Genomic DNA, 18820 nt, shown 5'->3' with positions numbered 1-18820 from the left:
TGTTAGCTAAATCTCTAGAATGAGCATCTTAGAACTTGGTCAGGACAGTTCTCAGCAGTATGTCTAGTACCTCCCTAGTCACTCATCATTGATCATCAGGCCCATGCAAAGATCAGGCTCCATTAGCAATCATGACCTCAAGAATTAAGAAATATGGCAAGTGACTTGCTGAAGAATATTGACTAAATGAGAATCCTGAAATCATCTTCCTCTGGACCAAACACTCAGCTCTACTGGCTCTGATGATTATGATATTATATAATCAAGGAGGAATAGGAATTAAGAGATGAGGTCAGGAATCCATCTTCAGCATTTATGCTAAGAAAGGCTGCAGAGCACAGCCAAAATTTCAGTGAGCTCATTCCACTTGAAGGAGAACCTAAGAATGACAAGCACTTGTGTTCAATCAGTAGCCATGTTTTGTTGATTCTCCTCCCCAACTTAACTCAAAGCCTTCCTCTTTTCCATAGGCACTATCCTAATTCAGGCCTTCATCAGACTTGTCTTGCTGGGTCTCAAATTGAAGCAGCCAGGAATCATAGGAAATAGAGTGCCAGGCCTGTAGTCAGGAAGCTCTAAGTTCAAATCTGTTAGATTTAAAATAAATGAATGGATGGATGAATAAAATGGTAGTGCCTACCTACTTCACAAGGTTGTTTTAGGATCAAATGAGATAAAATTGATTAAAAAACAAAAAAACTTTTGCAGTGGAGAGGGCACCAGCCCTGAAGTCAGGAGGACCTGAGTTCACATCTAGCCTCAGACATGTAACACTTCCCAGCTGTGTGACCCTAGGCAAGTCACTTAACCCTAATTGCCTCAGCTTAAAAAAAAGGAAAAAAAAAAAAAAATTACACAATACCTGGCAAAACTGGGCATTATGTAAATGCTTATTTCTTTCATTTCCCCTCTCTCCCAGATCTTTATTAATATGATCCTAGGTAAATGACTTAACCTGTTTGCCTCAGTTTCCTCATCTGTAAAGTGGAGATACTAATAGCACCAACTATAAAAACAGGCAGTTTTCAGATAAAAAAAAAAAATCGAAGCTTTCTATAATCATGGAAAAAAATGTTCTAACTCATTACTAATGAGAGAAATAAAGTTTTCACCTTATACCTATGATATTGGCTAATATGATGAATGTTGGAGGAAAATGTAGGGAAATTGGAACACTAATGACTGTAGTAAAGATGTGAACTGTTCCAACAATTATAAAGAAAAATTTGGAACTATGTAAGAAAGGCTATAAAACTGTGCATACCTCTGACTCAGTAATATCACTATGAGGACTTTATTCCAAAGAGATTTTAAAAAGGAAAAGGATCTATATGTACAAAAATATTTATAGGGCACTCTTTTGTGATGACAAAGAATTGGAAATTGAGAGGATGCCCTTGAGTTGAGGAATGGCTAAATAAGTTTGTGGCATATGATGTAGTGGAAGATTACTATGCTATTATAAGTAAATGATGAGTAAATCAATTTTAGAAATGCCTGGAAAAACTTAAATGAACTAAGCAAACTAAAATGAGCAGAATATTACACAACAGCAGCAACACTACAAGATGATCTACTGTGAATAACATAGCTAGTCTCTGCAATCTAAAGATTCAAGACAGTTCTGAAGAACTCATTTTGAGAAATGCTATTTTAATGCAGATTGAAGAATACTTTTTTAACTTTATTTTTCTTGGGTTTTGTTTTTGGTTTTTTTAGATTTTTTATTTCACAACATGATTAATATAGAAAAATGTTTTTGCATGACTGCAGATGTATAACTTTTAATCAAATTGCTTGCCTTCTCAAATGTGGGATGTAAAGTTTGGCAGGAAAGGAAAAGGAAGGAAAAGGAAGGAAAAGGAAGGAAGGAAGGAAAAGGAAGGAAGAAAGGAAGGAAGGAAGGAAGGAAGGAAGGAAGGAAGGAAGCAAGGAAGGAAGGAAGGAAGGAAGGAAGGAAGGAAGGAAGGAAGGAAGGAAGGAAGGAAGGAAGGAAGGAAGGAAGGAAGGAAGGAAAAGGGAGAGAGAAGGAGAAGGAGGAAGAGAGAGGGGGGGAGAAAAGGAGGGAGAAAGGGGAAGAGGAAAGGAGGGAGAGAGGGAGGGAGAGAGGAAGGAAAGGAGGAAGGAAAGGAGGGAGGAAGAAAGGGAGAAAGGAAGGGAGGAAGGAAGGAAGGAAGGAGGGAGGGAGGAATGGAGGGAGGAAGGTTAAAAATTGTTTTTACATTTAATTGGAAATCTATTAGGTTTAAAATAAATGAATGGATGGATGGATAAAATGGTAGCACCTACCTATTTCATAAAGTTGTTTTAGAATCAAATGAGATAAAATTGATTTAAAAAAAAAACTTTTACACAATGCCTGGAAAAATTAAGTATTATATAAATGTTTATTCTTTCATTTCACCTCTCTCCTTGATCCAACACATCCTGCAAATAGCTGCCAGAATTATATCCTAAAAGCTCAGGTATCAACATGCCCTTAGTGGCTCTCTCTTGCTTCAAAGGAAAAAATATAAATTCTCCTGTTTGGATTTTAAAGACCTCTGCAATTTGTCTCTCACCTATCTTTCCAGCTAATTATGTATTACTCCTCTTTCACATACTCTACATATTCCATCTAAACCAGCCTGGTTGCTATTTCTTATTAATAACTTCCCATCTCTCATCTTCAGACCTCTGCATAAGTTGAGTCCCATAACCAAAATGCACCCATTCCTCGCTACCAAGTCCAAGAATTCTTCCTTAAAAACTCAACTCAAAGTACCACCCCCTAAAGGAAATCTACTCCAGTTCTTCCCTCCCCAGGTCTTCATGTTCTCCTAGAAACTCCTTTGTAAATATTTTTATTTAACTCCAACTTCCTATGTATAACTTGTTTTTCTATGTTTCACACCCCACCAACTGCTACATAGGAATTCTCTATTTCTATGCTTATTCTTGTAGAGGTTGGCACAAAAATGAATGCATGGAATGTAACTTCCCATGGATCAAAATGCTTCAAAACAGTAACTGATCTGCAGTAGAAAATCAATCAATCAACAAGCAATTATGAAGGGCTAAAAATAGAAAATCAAATATTAAACAGTCACTGCTCTCAAAAAGCTTATCTTTTTTTCTTTCTTTCTTTCTTTTTGCTGAGGCAATTGGGGTTAAGTGACTTGCCCAAGGTCACACAGCAAGGATGTATTGTCTGAGGTCATATTTGAACTCAAGTCCTCCTGACTTTAGGGCTGGTGCTCTAATTGTCGCACCACCTAGCTGCCCCATCTCAAAAAGCTTATATTCTACTGTTATTTAAATGACAAGATACTCTTTAAAACAGAGCTATGAAGTTATGAAAAGACTAGTTAAGGGAGAAAAAGCATTTAAGGCACAAAATTTGAATTTTTAATAAAGTAATGCCATTTCAATTTATTTTGAGAAATACAGAAAATAACATAAGAATTCTTTCTTAAAGCCAAATTTTAAGGAATTGGTCATTTCAGGTCAATAAAGCACAAACAGGACTTACCTATATAAGGTCAAATTATACCCCCCAGAAATTAAACTATATCCATTTTTCTTCTGAAAACCAAGAGTATATATGACAATTTTACCTCATGAAGATGAGCTTCCTTCTTCTTGGAAGACAAGTTCAAGTGTTTCTCCAAAACACCACAATATTTCTCTGTTTCCTTATCATACTTCTTCTTGGCATCCTATCAAAAAAATTTAAAAAAAAAAAAAGGAGATATATTGGAGGAATAAATGCAGTTCTAGACTACTATAAATATTTAATTCTCCATACATCTTTGTGCTCCCCTTTCTTCTCATTTCTCATAAAATGATAGGAGACTAACAAACTCCAAGTTCTATAAATTGCATTCTGGTCATGAAAATGCCATAATGTATTCATGTCTAACTGGACACATAAAAGGAAGTAAAAACAGTTCCTGGCTTTTTAAAACTCAAACTGTAAAATGAACAATATTTTAAGATTACAGTTCCACAGGTAGATGGTGAGAAGCAGAGGTAGAAAGAAAGTTCCCCATATAACACAGAAATTTGTGGGGGAAGTGAAACATTTGGGGAAAGGCGTGAGGAGACCCACAGCCCAAAGACCCTGTATCTGTTAGTCAAAATCAGTTGTGATTTTATTTTTCACTCTTGTCCTATTTATATTTGTGATGCACTTTAGCACAGAGCCTAGCACATAATAGGTGTTTCATTTAGTTAATGTATAGTCATTTCAGTAACTTATGAGAATTTGTGAATCCATTTGGGGTTTTCTTGGGGAGGATATTGGAAAGGTTTGTCATTTCCTTCTCCAGTTCATCTTACAGATGAAGAAATTGGCAGACAGTGACTTGCCCAAAATCATACAAATGATAAGATGAATCTTCTTGACTCCAGCTCCAGCACTCTACCCATTATCCCATCCACCTCTTTGTCTATATCAGACTCATTCTTTAATTTTAATCAGCCCAAGGCAAAATATTCTTAGAAAAAGTGTCAGGGAAGTGGCTAGATGTTATAGTGGATAGAACAGAGAACTTAGGAGTTCAAATCTGACCTCAGACACTAGCTGTGTGGTCCTGGACAAGACACTTAATTCTGATCGTCTCCTCTTCATCCCTCCCAACCCCCCAAAAGTAAAAGAATCAGAAAGTCAAATCTCTCACACATATAATCTGGTTCTATAACTCTGAGTCCTGAGTGAGTGACAGAAGTTTTTCCTGCCCCAGGCAACTAAGACAACAACTTGTAGGGCAGGTAGTCATTTGAATTGGTAAAGAGAGTTTGCTCATTGGAAGCTTCCCAAACCAAACAAATCACAGCTTCTGTGAAGAGCTAGAAGAGGGGAACTTACATATCTTTAATGGCATTTTTATTGAATAGGGTCTAACATTATTAGTTATTTGAATGTGTAAAGGAGGAAGGGAGAGGCCAGGAAATTTTGGCACTGACATGGCAACCAACAATCCATTTTCCACTCTTGGCCACAGGCCCAATTTTTGTTTTTCACTTGTCTACTTGATGACCCTTACTGTTTTTCCCCCTATGAATCAATACCCAGAATGGAAAAAGAATTTTCAAATCAACCAAGAACTAAACTTTATTCTGCACAGTACTCAGACATGAGAGAAGGTGAAACCCACCTGAAAGTAAGAGATAGTAACATTCTAAAATTGGAAATATCAATGAAATGTTTCAAATAATAGTAATCGTTATAAGTATTCAACTTTAAGTACTAATTGCTATGAAATCCAAAAGTAAGGAGGAAGCTGGATAGCACAGCTGGGATTGGAATATGGCCTTAGGCACTTTCCAACTGCTTGCCTCAGGATAGTAATAACTGTTACCTTCTAGTTTTGTTGCAAGGATTAAAAAAAATGCTAATATATTATTAATATCTATAGCATATATACTATGTTACATATATATTATTATATTATACTAATAACTATTTTTAATTTGTGGGGCCACCCTTTTTCCTATTATTTCTGTAAAAATCCAATGCTTGAAAATGTCAGTGAGTCTGGGAAGGGCATGGCTGAGTGAGATTTGCCCTCAAGGCAAATGCTCCATAATTGGGTGGGACCCCACTCAACTGGGAGGCCTAATTCTGGTCTAGAATTCTAGAATCCACTCTGAGTGAGCTTTTGCCTTTGAGGATGAACACCCACAGTCCTTGGCAACTCAGCTCATGGAGGCAAAAACTAATCAGAAATCTGGATGGAGATGGCTTCCCCAGATGCATAAAGGTCACTGGTGCAGCCTTTTAGCCTATCTTTCCATTAAACATCTGCTATCACAGTTCAGTTTCACTTGTCCCAGGCATTCCCTTTAGGAAGGATTTAAGGGGTTTCAGAATAGACATTAATTGTTACTCAGCCTAATTAACAAATTAATTAATTGCCCAGAAATTCTATCTTTCAGTGTTTGTATTCATTTCAGGATCAAATACAACATTTATAAAGCACTTAAAGTATCTGGCACATAGTAGGAGCTTAATAAATGCTTTTTCCTCAGAGCTGCTAGTTGGTGTAGTGGATAAAGCACCAGCCCTTAAGTCAGGAGGACATGAGTCTGACTTCAGACACTTAACACTTCCTGGACAAGTCAGTTAACCCCAATTGCCTCAGGAAAAAAGAAAAGAAAAGAAACATGCTTCATAATTCCAGGGTCTATCATTTAGTACTTTTTTTCTTGTTGTGTTCAATTACCCCATTTGGGGTTTTCTTGGCAAAGACACTGAAGTGGGTTTGCCATTTCCTTCTTCAGCTCATTTTACAAATGAGGAAACTGAGGCAAACAGGGTTAAGTGACTTGCCCATGCTCACACAGCTACTAAGTGTCTGAGGCCAGATTTGAGTCCTTCTGACTCCAGGTCTGGCACTCTCACCCAGATGCCAATTCTTTTAGGCCTTGAATAAAATAACTAACAAACCAACATCATTTACTACGTACCAGCCCCTATTCTTGGACTAGGGGTTATTAAGACAAAAATAGTTACCTAACTCAAGGCTTGAACATTTTATTGGAAGAAATCACATACCTAAGCATAATGCTAAATAACTTGAAGATGAGATAAGTTGGTAGTGTCATCTTGCAGAGATAGGAAAGCTCTTGACTAGAAGCTGATCTTTAAAAGGAACTAGGAATTCTAAAAAGCTGAATTAAGAAAGAGAACATTCAGGCATTTAGGGGCAGCCTGCACTAAAGCAAGGAAACAGAATCCTGAATTTTTTTTTTTTTGGGGGGGGGGATTTTTTGTTTGGGGAAACAAAATCCTGAATTTGAGGAACAACAACTTGGCTAGTTTGTCTGGACCAGCCTAGTCTGCAGCCTGACCTCATAAAGGCTTTATGCCAGTGCTAACTAGGAGCTTTTTAAGCAAGAGAACGGCATCATCACAGTTGTGTCTTAAGACTATCATCCTGTGAGATCATAAATAGATTAGAGGAACAGAAAATAGTCTACCTCTCAGACCTGTGGAGGAGGAAGGAATTTATAACTAGAGAAGAACTAGAGATCCTTATTGATCACAAAATAGAAGATTTTGATTACATCAAACTAAAAAGTTTCTGTACAAACAATACTAATGCAAACAAGATTAGAAGGGAAGTAACAAATTGGGAAAATATTTTTATAGTTAAAGGTCCTGATAAAGGTCTCATTTCTAAAATATACAGAGAACTGACCCTAATTTATAAGAAATCAAACCATTCTCCAATTGATAAATGGTCAAAGGATATGAACAGACAATTTTCAGATGATGAAATTGAAACTATATCCACTCATATGAAAGAGTGTTCCAAATCACTATTGATCAGAGAAATGCAAATTAAGACAACTCTGAGATAGCACTACACACCTGTCAGATTGGCTAAGATGACAGGAACAAATAATGATGAATGTTGGAGGGGATGTGGGAAAACTGGGACACTGATGCATTGTTGGTGGAGTTGTGAATGAATCCAACCATTCTGGAGAGCAATTTGGAACTATGCCCAAAAAGTTATCAAACTGTGCATACCTTTTGATCCAGCATTGCTGCTATTGGGCTTATATCCTAAAGAAATACTAAAGAGGGGAAAGGACCTGTATGTGCCAAAATGTTTGTGGCAGCTCTTTTTGTTGTAGCTAGAAACTTGAAGATGAACGGATGTCCATCAATTGGAGAATGGTTGGGTAAATAATGGTATATGAAGGTTATGGAATATTATTGCTCTGTAAGAAATGACCAGCAGGAGGAATACAGAGAGGCTTGGAGAGACTTACATCAACTGATGCTGAGTGAAATGAGCAGAACCAGGAGATCATTATACACTTCAATACTGTATGAGGATGTATTCTGATGGAAGTGGATATCTTCAACATAAAGAAGATCCAACTCACTTCCAGTTGATCAATGATGGACAGACACAACTACACCCTGAGAAGGAACACTGGGAATTGAATGTAAACTGTTAGCACTACTGTCTATCTACCCAGGTTACTTATACCTTCGGAATCTAATACTTAATGTGCAACAAGAAAATGGTATTTACACACATATATTGTATCTAGGTTTTATTGTAACACATGTAAAATGTATGGGATTGCCTGCCATCGGGGGGAGGGAGTAGAGGGAGGGAGGGAGGGGAAAATCTGGAAAAATGAATACAAGGGATAATGTTATTAAAAAATTACTCATGCATATATACTGTCAAAAAATGTATAATTATAAAATTAATAAAAAGAAGACTATCATTCTGTTGTATAACTATGTTAATATATATTTTAACATGAATTGCTTGCCATCTAGGGGAGGAGGTGGGGGGAAGGAGGGGAAAATGTGGAACACAAGGCTATGCAAGGGTCAATGTTGAAAAATTAACCTACATGTTTTAAAAATAAAAAGCTTTTATAATAATTTTTTAAAGACTTGAGCAAGATCTGAGTTCCAATGTTCTATCTCCTGCATCACTTGGGAAGTCAAACTAGCAAGTTTAATTTGACTCAGGAAAGCAGCCAGGGGCTACAGTGGGATAGAATGCTAGATCCAGAGGCAGGAAAACTAGTCTTCCTGAGTTCAAATCCAACCTCAGACCCTGACTAGCTTTATGACCCTGCACTCACATAACTCCAATTGCCCTTTCCCTAAAAAAACAGAGTATCACTCTGTAAGTGGTGTGAAAATTGGGAAGAGAACAATTAGGAATTTTGACAATAGTCCATGAGAGTCTCAACCAGGTGGTGGCTATGTGATTCTGGCTCTGCTTAAGTGTCTTTGGACAAATATCACAATCTTAAAAAAAAAAAAAAAAAAAAAAAAAAAAAAAAAAGTTAAAACTAGAATAGTGGAGTCAAACTCAAGCAGAGATCTTGCAGGCCTCAATATTTAACCAGAAAACCACAAATTAACATTATCTATGTTGTACTGTATTTTTATTTATCTTGTTAAATATTTTCCAATTCTATTTTAACATCTGGCCCACCTTAAGAGGTTATATTGTCTGATCTGAGCCTCATCCAAATAAGCATTTTTCTCTTCAATTGCTTCTATAAAACAACAGAATAGCAGAGCTTTGTGGCCAGAATCTAGGTTCAAATTCTTTGTCTGATATTCATGACCTTCAGTTGACTCATTTGTAAAATGGCGGATTGGACTATTAGCAATTCTCAAAATGTGGTGAGATGATCTCTGGGGACTTTTGATTCCTTTGTGGAAGATACACATGATCAAAGAGACTCTTATATGAATACTATGACATTTTAATTTCTAATGCAATAAATATTGATCATTATAACCATGTATGTGCTAAATGAAGCCAGTTCATACCAGTTCACAATGGCTAATTATTAAATTTTCAGTGAGTAGTTAACACTTTGGGAATCAGCAAATATTATAAAATCAGGTTTTGCTTATTTTGTTGATTGTCTAGATTGGCTTCTCAAACTTTTTCCATTCACGTCTCCTTTTCATATGAGAAATTTTCATGTGACTTTGGGTATATAAATATATAAAGTAAGTATGCAAATCAAATATTTGCTGATAATAAATCATAATTTCACAACCCCCGCATTCAGTTAACAGACCCTATATAGTCATGAACCACAGTTTAAGAAGCCGAGGTCTAAACTTAAGTGATAAGAGAAAAATGTTATTAATGCAGACTCAATTTTAAAATGTGTCTGTCAAATATACATCCTTCTTCCAGAGAGCCCCTGTCACATATTTACCAGCATATCCCTGGATAGACTCTACATAAATAAACACTTCTCAGAGACAGTAAAAGCATCTTGAGCCTGAAGTATAAGAAATATTCCATAAGATTAAAAAAATTTCCTTTCAGATGTAGAGGATTTTATCAACCAGTTATTTCCTAAACATGTCTCGACTTTCTTTCCTACCTCCACCTTTTTGCTTTGTAGTTTCCTATATTTTTAATGTCTTGCTCTGGAATTTCAGCAACTGTAAGTCTCCCAAATCAAAAGAAAATAATCTATCTTTTTCACAAAAGTTTCTGTGATTTCCCCACCACCAGTGTGGTCCAGTGTAAACAGAACTGGTTCCAGAATCAGAGGTCCAGAATCAAATTCTGACTTTGATGTTTATTATCTGTTAGATCTTGGGCAAGCCATTTAAATCTCAAGGGTCTCAGTTTCCTCATCTGTAAACTGAGAAGCATGATCCAGCTTTAGCTCTTTAAGTCTATCCACAATCACAGAATCATAGCACTAGAGTGTGAAAGGATCTTAAAAGTTGGGTCATATTGCAAAGAGAGAAATTAAGTGATTTGTTTAGGAAGCTCTGAGCAAGTGGTGCCAGGTCTTTCTAGATCCAAATATGCCCAACTTTCCCTCTAACCTGACAGAGTGCCTCTATGAGACCCCATATTGGACTTCTTATGGTCTTAATGATCTTTGTACCTCCCCTGCATCTGAGAGAACCCTGCACATCATAAGCACATGCTGAATTTTCTGAAAAGAAGATAAAGAATCAAAACAGAGAGGGAAAGAAATCATGGAGCCCGGGGGGAAAGGACCCCTTGACTATGCCAGCTTTTGTTTTTAAATTTTGTGAGTAAAGCTTTCCCAAAGCAGCTCATGTGTTTTATATAACTCTTGGGTCCCTCTCTGCCAATGACTTCATGATATCAGGGTGGGTGCAAGCCAACCCATGTTAACGACTCTTTTTTAGAGCTCTATGACCCTTTGGAAGTGTCCTTTCACTACATTCCAACAGGCCAAGAATGGGAAAAGGCCATGGGCCACGTGCACCAAATTTTTGCAATATTTAAATGACTCATAGAGGCTATCTAAATTTAACATCCAAAAGAAGAACCAAAGATAAGGGGAATATTGGCCAGTTCTGTCTAGAGAAAAAGAGCAAGATCTTTATAAGGATAACTATGCTAGGATCGTGGGTTTTGCTACTTTCCAAAATAGAAGGCTTACAACAACAACTAGCTTGTCGAACTATCTATAGGATGTAGGATGCTCCCCCTGCTTTAATCTTTCCCTAATGGAGCAATCATCAGTGTCTCATGATATATAATAATTAAAGTCTGAGTTCTTTTGCCTGTCATTCAAGGCTTTGCTCAATGTGGTACCTCCCTATTTCCCTAGCCTTAGCTCATATTGCTTCCCTCTAAATTAGCTATACCCCAGCTAAACTGGATTCCCCATCATCTCTTAAACATGCTCTGCATTTTCCAGCAACTATGCGTTTCTTAGAGATCATCTCTACGCTTACAATGCCATTCTTCCCGTCCTCTAGGGACTCTCTGAATCTCCTCCTTCCCCTTCCTGTTGGTCTTTCCATGTATTCATATACACACACATCAGGTACCATACTGAAATAATTAGTGCTTACGTCTCCATAGATACCATCCTGAATTAAAAGCTATTCCATATTTGTCATGTCTGCTTAAATGGTGAATTCTTTAAGGGCAGGTTATTTTAAAATTCTTCACTAAACAAAGCACTAAACCAAGCTCTGCTAGTCATTCCCTATGTGATTTGGGCAAATCATTTAACTCCTTTGGGTCTCAGTTTCCTCAGCTATAAAATGAAAGTATTGGACTAGCTACTATAAGTCTCATTAACTCAACACAGCCCCCTCCCTACCCGGCTTCTCTAACTTCAGTTTCTTACTGAAGTGGCAACAGGTTGTTATGGCAACTGAATATAAGAGGAGGAGGAAGAAGAGGAGGAAGGGATAAATTTAGCATCCGTACAGAAAAGATTCAGAAAACAGAACTTGGCTGCTGCCAAATACATCCCCGTGTTATTGGCTGGCACTTCAAGACTGTACTTTAGATAGCACAGTTTCCTTCATTAAAATGTGTCCTAGAATAGAACAGGAGCACATATATAGAGAGTGAAGGATGAAAAGGAGAAGATATAGAACCAAAGTGAGACACGGGGGGAGCGGGGAGGAACCAAACCCAAACTTGGCAAGCTACCTCCTGTGGATTTTGGAGAAGAAAGCACTAGTATAGTATAAAAATTGAGTAGTATTTTTTTTAATCCTTTCAAGCTTGGTCCTTTATTTCATATTTCACCTCCCAATAGATCTTCCTGCAATGAACATAAGCCTATCGGATTTCTGAATCTCTTCATTTGGTTAACTGTGGTAAGCTTCAAACCAGGGCTTTGGGCAAGCATATGCAGATAGTAGGAGTTTGTGGGAAAGCAGTAATGCATCCAACAAGAAAACCAACTACCAGATGGATTAGTCACCAAATCCATCTTGAGACAATATCTCTGCACCCCCAACCTGCTCAGCAGGCCCCAACAACTTCAAAGTCCATTGGACAAAGATTATTTATTACTTTTGTCTCTCTATCACTGCACCCAGCACATAGTTGGGGGATTTACTTTGGTTGTTTTTTTCCCATTATTAGTAAATCTCCTGAGGGCAGGGACTGTTAATTCTTTCTCTGTAATCTGAGAGCTTGGCATATGGCCTGGAATATGTAAGATGCTTAATAAATTATGACTAATTTGACTCAGCATTCCTGTGTATCAGTGTGGGGAGCTCCTGGTACGGAACTTTACCAAACAATGCAATGCTGGTATGTCTTACCTTCTCCTTAAAAAAGTGTAAGTTTCAGTCACTCTTTGCAGATGATATGATGGTATACTTAGAGAATCCCAGAGATTCTAATAAAAAGTTATTAGAAATAATTCACAACTTTAGCAAAATTGCTGGATACAAAATAAATCCACATAAATCCTCAGCATTTTTATACATCACCAACAAAATGCAAACAGCAAGAGATACAAAGAGAAATTCCATTCAAAACAAATGTCTAGAGTATAAAATATTTGGGAATCCATCTACCAACGAATAGTCAGGAATTATATGAGCAAAATTACAAAACACTTGCCACAAAAATAAAGTCAGATTTAAATAATTGGAAAGACATTCAGTGCTTGTGGATAGGCCGAGCGAATGATAATAAAGATGACAATACTCCCCAAACTAATCTATTTATTTAGTGCTATACCAATCAGACTCCCAAGAAACTATTTTAATGACCTAGAAAAAATAACAACAGAATCCATATGGAACAACAAAAGGTCGAGGATTTCAAGGGAACTAATGAAAAAAAAAAATTAAATGAAGGTGGCCTAGCTGTACCTGATCTAGAACTATACTATAAAGCAGTGATTACCAAACCCATTTGGTATTGGCTAAAAAATAAGTCGATCAGTGGAACAGATTAGATACACAGGACAAAAAAGGGTACATCTATAGCAATCTAGTCTTTGACAAACCCAAAGATACCAACATTGGGGATAAAAATTCATTATTTGAAAAAAACTGTTGGGAAAACTGGAAATTAGTATGGCAGAAATTAGATATGGATCCACACTTAACACCATATACCAAGATAAGATCAAAATGGGTCCATGACTTAGGCATAAAGAATGAGATCATAAATAGATTAGAGAAACAGAAAATAGTCTACCTCTCAGACCTGTGGAGGAGGAAGGAATTTATGACCAGAGGAGAACTAGAGATCATTATTGATCACAAAATAGAAGATTTTAATTACATCAAATTAAAAAGTTTTTGTACAAACAAAACTAATGCAAACAAGATTAGAAGGGAAGTAACAAATTGGGAAAACATTTTTACATTTAACGGTTCTGATAAAGGTCTCATTTCCAAAATATATAGAGAACTGACCCTAATTTATCAGAAATCAAACCATTCTCCAATTGATAAATGGTCAAAGGATATGAACAGACAATTTTCAGATGATGAAATTGAAACTATTTCCACTCATATGAAAGAGTGTTCCAAATCACTACAGATCAGAGAAATGCAAATTAAGACAACTCTGAGATACCACTACACACCTGTCAGATTGGCTAAGATGACAGGAACAAATAATGATGAATGTTGGAGGGGATGTGGGAAAACTGGGACACTGATGCATTGTTGGTGGAGTTGTGAAAGAATCCAGCCATTCTGGAGAGCAATCTGGAATTATGCCCAAAAAGTTATCAAACTGTGCATACCCTTTGATCCAGCAGTACTGCTCATGGGCTTATATCCCAAGGAAATACTAAAGAAGGGAAAGGGACCTGTATGTGCCAAAATGTTTGTGGCAGCCATTTTCATAATGGCTAGAAACTGGAAAATGAACGGATGTCCATCAACTGGAGAATGGTTGAGTAAATTATGGTATATGAAGGTTATGGAATATTATTGTTCTATAAGAAATGACCAGCAGGAGGAATACAGAGAGGCTTGGAGAGACATGAACCAATGCTGAGTGAAGTGAACAGAACCAGAAGATCGCTGCAAACTTCAACTGTATGAGGATGTATTCTGATGGAAGTGGAAATCTTCAACATAGAGAAGATCCAACTCACTTCCAGTTGATCAATGATGGACAGAAATAACTACACCCAGAGAAGGAACACTGGGAAGTGAATGTAAATTGTTAGCACTACTGTCTATCTACCCAGGTTACTTATACCTTCGGAATCTAATACTTAACGTGCAACAAGAAAATTGGTTTTACACACATATGTTGTATCTAGGTTATATTGTAACACATGTAAAATGTATGGGATTGCCTGTCATCAAGGGGAGGGAATAGAGGGAGGGAGGGGAAAATTTGGAAAAATGAATACAAGGGATAATGTTCTAAAAAAAAAAATTACTCATGCATATGTACTGTCAGAAAATATTATAATTATAAAAAAAATTTTTAAAAAGTGTAACTTTCACAGAGTTGTTGGTGGGTTTTATACAAGCTTCCTATCCCTAACTATACAGTACGAAAAGCATTTCACTGATCACCTTTTACTGAACACCTACTGTGTGCCTGGCACTGTTCTAGGTGCTAGGGTTACAAGTGAAAACGTATCTTCTTGGAAATAGCTTACATTTACAATATACACCTAGAGTATAACTAAAAATCCATCAACAAGTATTTATTAAGCATTCGTTATATACCAAACCCTGTGAATAAAAAGTAAATGGATATAAAAAATAAAATGAATAATACAAACATATATAAAGTAATTAAATAAAAGGTAATGAGGGGGAGAACAGGGGGGGCAAATGAAGGACGAGCAATTGGGAGACCAGGAATGTTTTTTTGCAAAAGGGGTTTGCGCAGCATCTTAAAGGGAAATGAAGAGAATATGAAGAAGGAATACGTTCCAGCTATGTGGGATGTCCAGCACAAATGCATGGAAATGGGAATCATTTCTGAAGAACCAAGAAGAGACCATTTTTGCTGATCACAGAGTTCAGTAAAGAATACAAATAAATTCCCCAGTCAGGTATTTAAAACCCTTCACAATCTGGATCCAGCTTACTTTTCAAATTTTATTTCATGCTATTCTCCTGAATCTCCCTGTTTTCATTCAAGGGAAAGATATTCATGACTTCCTCCTTTATTCTGTATAAATTTATCTATTTGGACATTATAGGTAATTAGTTTAATATAAGTGCCCTAAAGGCAGAAAACTTTTTTTGTCTCTGTATTATGAAAATACAGTATTTTTGCACATAAGAGGAGCTTGTATTTGGTTTGGAGGGAATACTCGTGTGTTAATTAATCTCACCCAAAAAATGTCATTTGAGCTATAGAGTATTCCCTTTATGGAGATCAGTGACAACCAATTTTTTTTTTTTTTTTTTTTTTTTAAATCACAAAGATGATATATCCTTGCTTGCCTGCAGATGGAGCTATTGACTGTGACTAATTATCTTCAGGGCATTCTGCACACTGAAGCCATTTGCAGATAATTATATCTTTTTCGTTTTCTAATACAAATACCTCCTCCACAGTTGACCTCCAAAATACTGCCAGAATACTACACGTTTCCTAGTTGTTAGCCAGAGGGCAAGATAAGACTATCTCCTATGTCTGTTCCCTCTTCTTCACTCCTCCTCAACAACCCCCTAATTCAGGGCTTTATTACCTCATACCTAGACTTACATAAATTAACCTAAATGATTTTTCTGTGTCCAGTCTCCCCTCCAGTTCATACTGCTCAAGTAATCCTAATATGTCACTTCTCCAATCAAAATCAACATATTCTCATTTATAAATTCTTTCATTCTCACACTCTCTATTTCAATAATATATTCTCTCTCTCTCTTTCATAACACATTGTTTGGCTGTATCTTTTCATGTTTATTTTGTTCCTTTGTCTTGAAGTGACATATGTAGACATCTTCATTATATTTCTGTATGTGCATACACACATATACACAGATATATGTATATCTATACAATTTTAACTAAATATAATATATTTATATAAGTGGGTATGTGTGTGTGAGTGTGTATCTTTGTTATCTTTGTATTTAGCCACAGTATTTTGCACAGAGTAGCTATCTAATAAGCTGCATTGAAATCAGTTTCAGTAAAGTCTTCTTCACCTTTAAGGAATGGGCATGATTTCTTTTCGAAATCATATAATAATCATACATTAATAACAGGAGCATTTTTGCTACAAGAAGTCTGAGTTCAGAAACCTATTGCCCCTCACCACAAATGTATGTTCTGTTAAGAATCATAAGGGATCTGTAATACACCGAGGGAAAACTATGTAGATCCTGTTAAGAATCATAAGGGACATACCCAGGGCAAACTATTTCTCCCCAATTTAATTCAATGGCCATTGCTATTTTCATTACTATTCCTATGTCAATACTTTAATGTCATTGTATGGGAATTTATTCTGCTAAAGAACAGAACCCATGTAGACCTCAAGAAAGATCCTACTGAGTTGCCGTAGCTTAAAAAAATTTCTACCAGAGTTTCCAAATTTGTAATCATAAAGTCACTCCTCTCTTCACTTTGCTAAGCTGGCCCTAAGATCATAGGAGCATGGCTCCTTATTAGACACATCCCTCAAGCCTTTCTAGCTTGGCAGGAACCGCCAAAGCTTGTACTCTCCTGGTGCAGTTTTGGGTAATTCTCTCCCTTTTGACCTTCAAATCTCAGAATCCTTAATTTTTTCTAAGGTTTGATTCTAGAATCAAACAAGGCCTATTGTGACCCCAAAACTGCTAATGGTTTTTCCCCATTCCCAGAACCCCTCAATATTACTTTGTATACATAGGCATATATATATATATATATGCCTATGTCATATCATGTCCACTACGCTCAAAGGAATGAAAACTCCCTAAAAGCAAGAATTGATTCATATTTTTCTTCACATTCCAGTGCTTACCACAGTATCAGACCGTATAATATTTGTTATTATTTGTTAATATTTCTTAAAAGAAAACCCAGGTCACCAGTGTCTCCATACCATAATAGCTTGATAAAGGAAAAATACCATGGAAGAATCATAATCATTTTTACTAATAAGAATAGTATTTAGTAATAAGAATAGTAATAACTAACTACTAATATTTATATAAAAGGAAGCTAAGGAAGCTAAGGAAGCTGAGTGAATAAAGTGCTGGAGTCAGGAAAATGCTCAATCTGGTCTCAGCAGGGGTTAATCACTTAAGTTTCTATGTTTTCTTGTCTATGAAATGCAGATAATAATCAGCTAGACCCATAATGAAGAACAAATATCATGATATACATAAAGTACTTTGCAAACCACGAAGCATTCTACATTAGATTTTACTATTAGTGTTATAATTATTATGTAGCCCTTTGGTGTTTATAAAGTAATTTCTTCACAACACCCTGTGAGATAAGTAGTATGACAAATTTTATTATTATGTTTTAAAGATGAAGGAAATAAAGCTTAGCAATGTGATCCTGACTAGCCCAGAATCCCATGGCAAATTAGAGGCAACTGCCTTAACCTCCAAGCCCAGAGTTCTCTGTATGTACCACATTGTCTTCTGTTAATATAATTCAAGGGATCATACCATGCTGTGGATACGGGGTTGTGGAACATCAAAGAGAAGATACAAGTGTCTGAAGGCTTAAAAAAAATCTGTTAAGACATCAAAGTATTAAATTACTTCAATCATTCAGGAATTTATGAAAAAGAGGTTGAAAAAAAGTCACAAACTTATAACCATATAGAAGACCACAGCTTGAGAGCTAGAAGGCCACTTAGAAGCCCCTAAATCCAACCTCCTCTACCACCTGTCCACTTCTCATTTTTTAATAGAGGAGGAAAAGGAAGCCCAGAGATTGGCCACACAGAGGGAAACTGGCAGAACCAGGATTCAAATTGAGGTCCTATCCAAAACAGAGGTTTGGGAGATCTTACCTTGGCAGCCCCAATCTGCTCCTTACGGAACTTTTCCAGAGGAGTGATAAGCACTTCGCTAGCATTTTCAATCTGACAAAAAAAAAAAAAAAAAAAAAAATCGGAAATGTGATTTCTATGCAGTACACATCAGATCATCCCCCCCCCCCCCAAAAAAAAAAAAAAGAGTGAAAGAGTGACGGAAAACACACCATACCCATGCCAAAATGAATACTAAAATGACCATGATACATGTGCATCATTTGAAAAACAAACTGTTTGCCCCATAAAGAATCAACAAATAATGAAGAACTTTTGCAATTATATGTGAGAGTAGCTAAGAATTCCATTTTTTTAAAAAGAGAAATTAAGGAACAGATAGTATCTAGGTATTAGTCTGTAATAGTTACAAAAATTTCAGCAGCCCAAATTAAACACTCCTATTACACTACCCAAAACCAACTCAAGTTCGTTTAGTGTGTACTTATTTATTTATTTATTTGTTTGTTTGTTTATTTATTTATTGCGTTTTAATCAATAAACTATGTTAACAGACCATTCAAAACCTCAGACTCTCAACTGAGTCCTCTACCACAATGCACAATTCCTTTAAATTTAGATTCACTCATTCTTTCTATAGGTA

The 18820-nt window shown here is 36.4% G+C and overlaps 1 protein-coding gene across 2 annotated transcripts in view; it reads right to left on the bottom strand.

The window, feature by feature from the left end:
* The window catches only part of ARHGAP26 (Rho GTPase activating protein 26), a 542258-nt gene that overhangs the window by 388384 nt on the left and 135054 nt on the right, over positions 1 to 18820 (bottom strand). For both annotated transcript variants that reach the window (XM_074291699.1, XM_074291700.1), the window contains exons 4-5: positions 18199 to 18270; positions 3597 to 3698 (exon numbers count right to left, since the gene is read on the bottom strand). In XM_074291699.1, the coding sequence (XP_074147800.1) occupies positions 3597 to 3698; positions 18199 to 18270 (174 nt within the window). The remainder of the gene's footprint in view (positions 1 to 3596; positions 3699 to 18198; positions 18271 to 18820) is intronic.

Source organism: Sminthopsis crassicaudata, chromosome 2 (genome assembly GCF_048593235.1).
Source record: "Sminthopsis crassicaudata isolate SCR6 chromosome 2, ASM4859323v1, whole genome shotgun sequence".
In the NCBI taxonomy this organism is placed as follows: Eukaryota; Metazoa; Chordata; class Mammalia; order Dasyuromorphia; family Dasyuridae; genus Sminthopsis; species Sminthopsis crassicaudata.
Note: the sequence above shows the minus strand (reverse complement) of the source record. Positions and strands in the feature narration are given on the sequence as shown.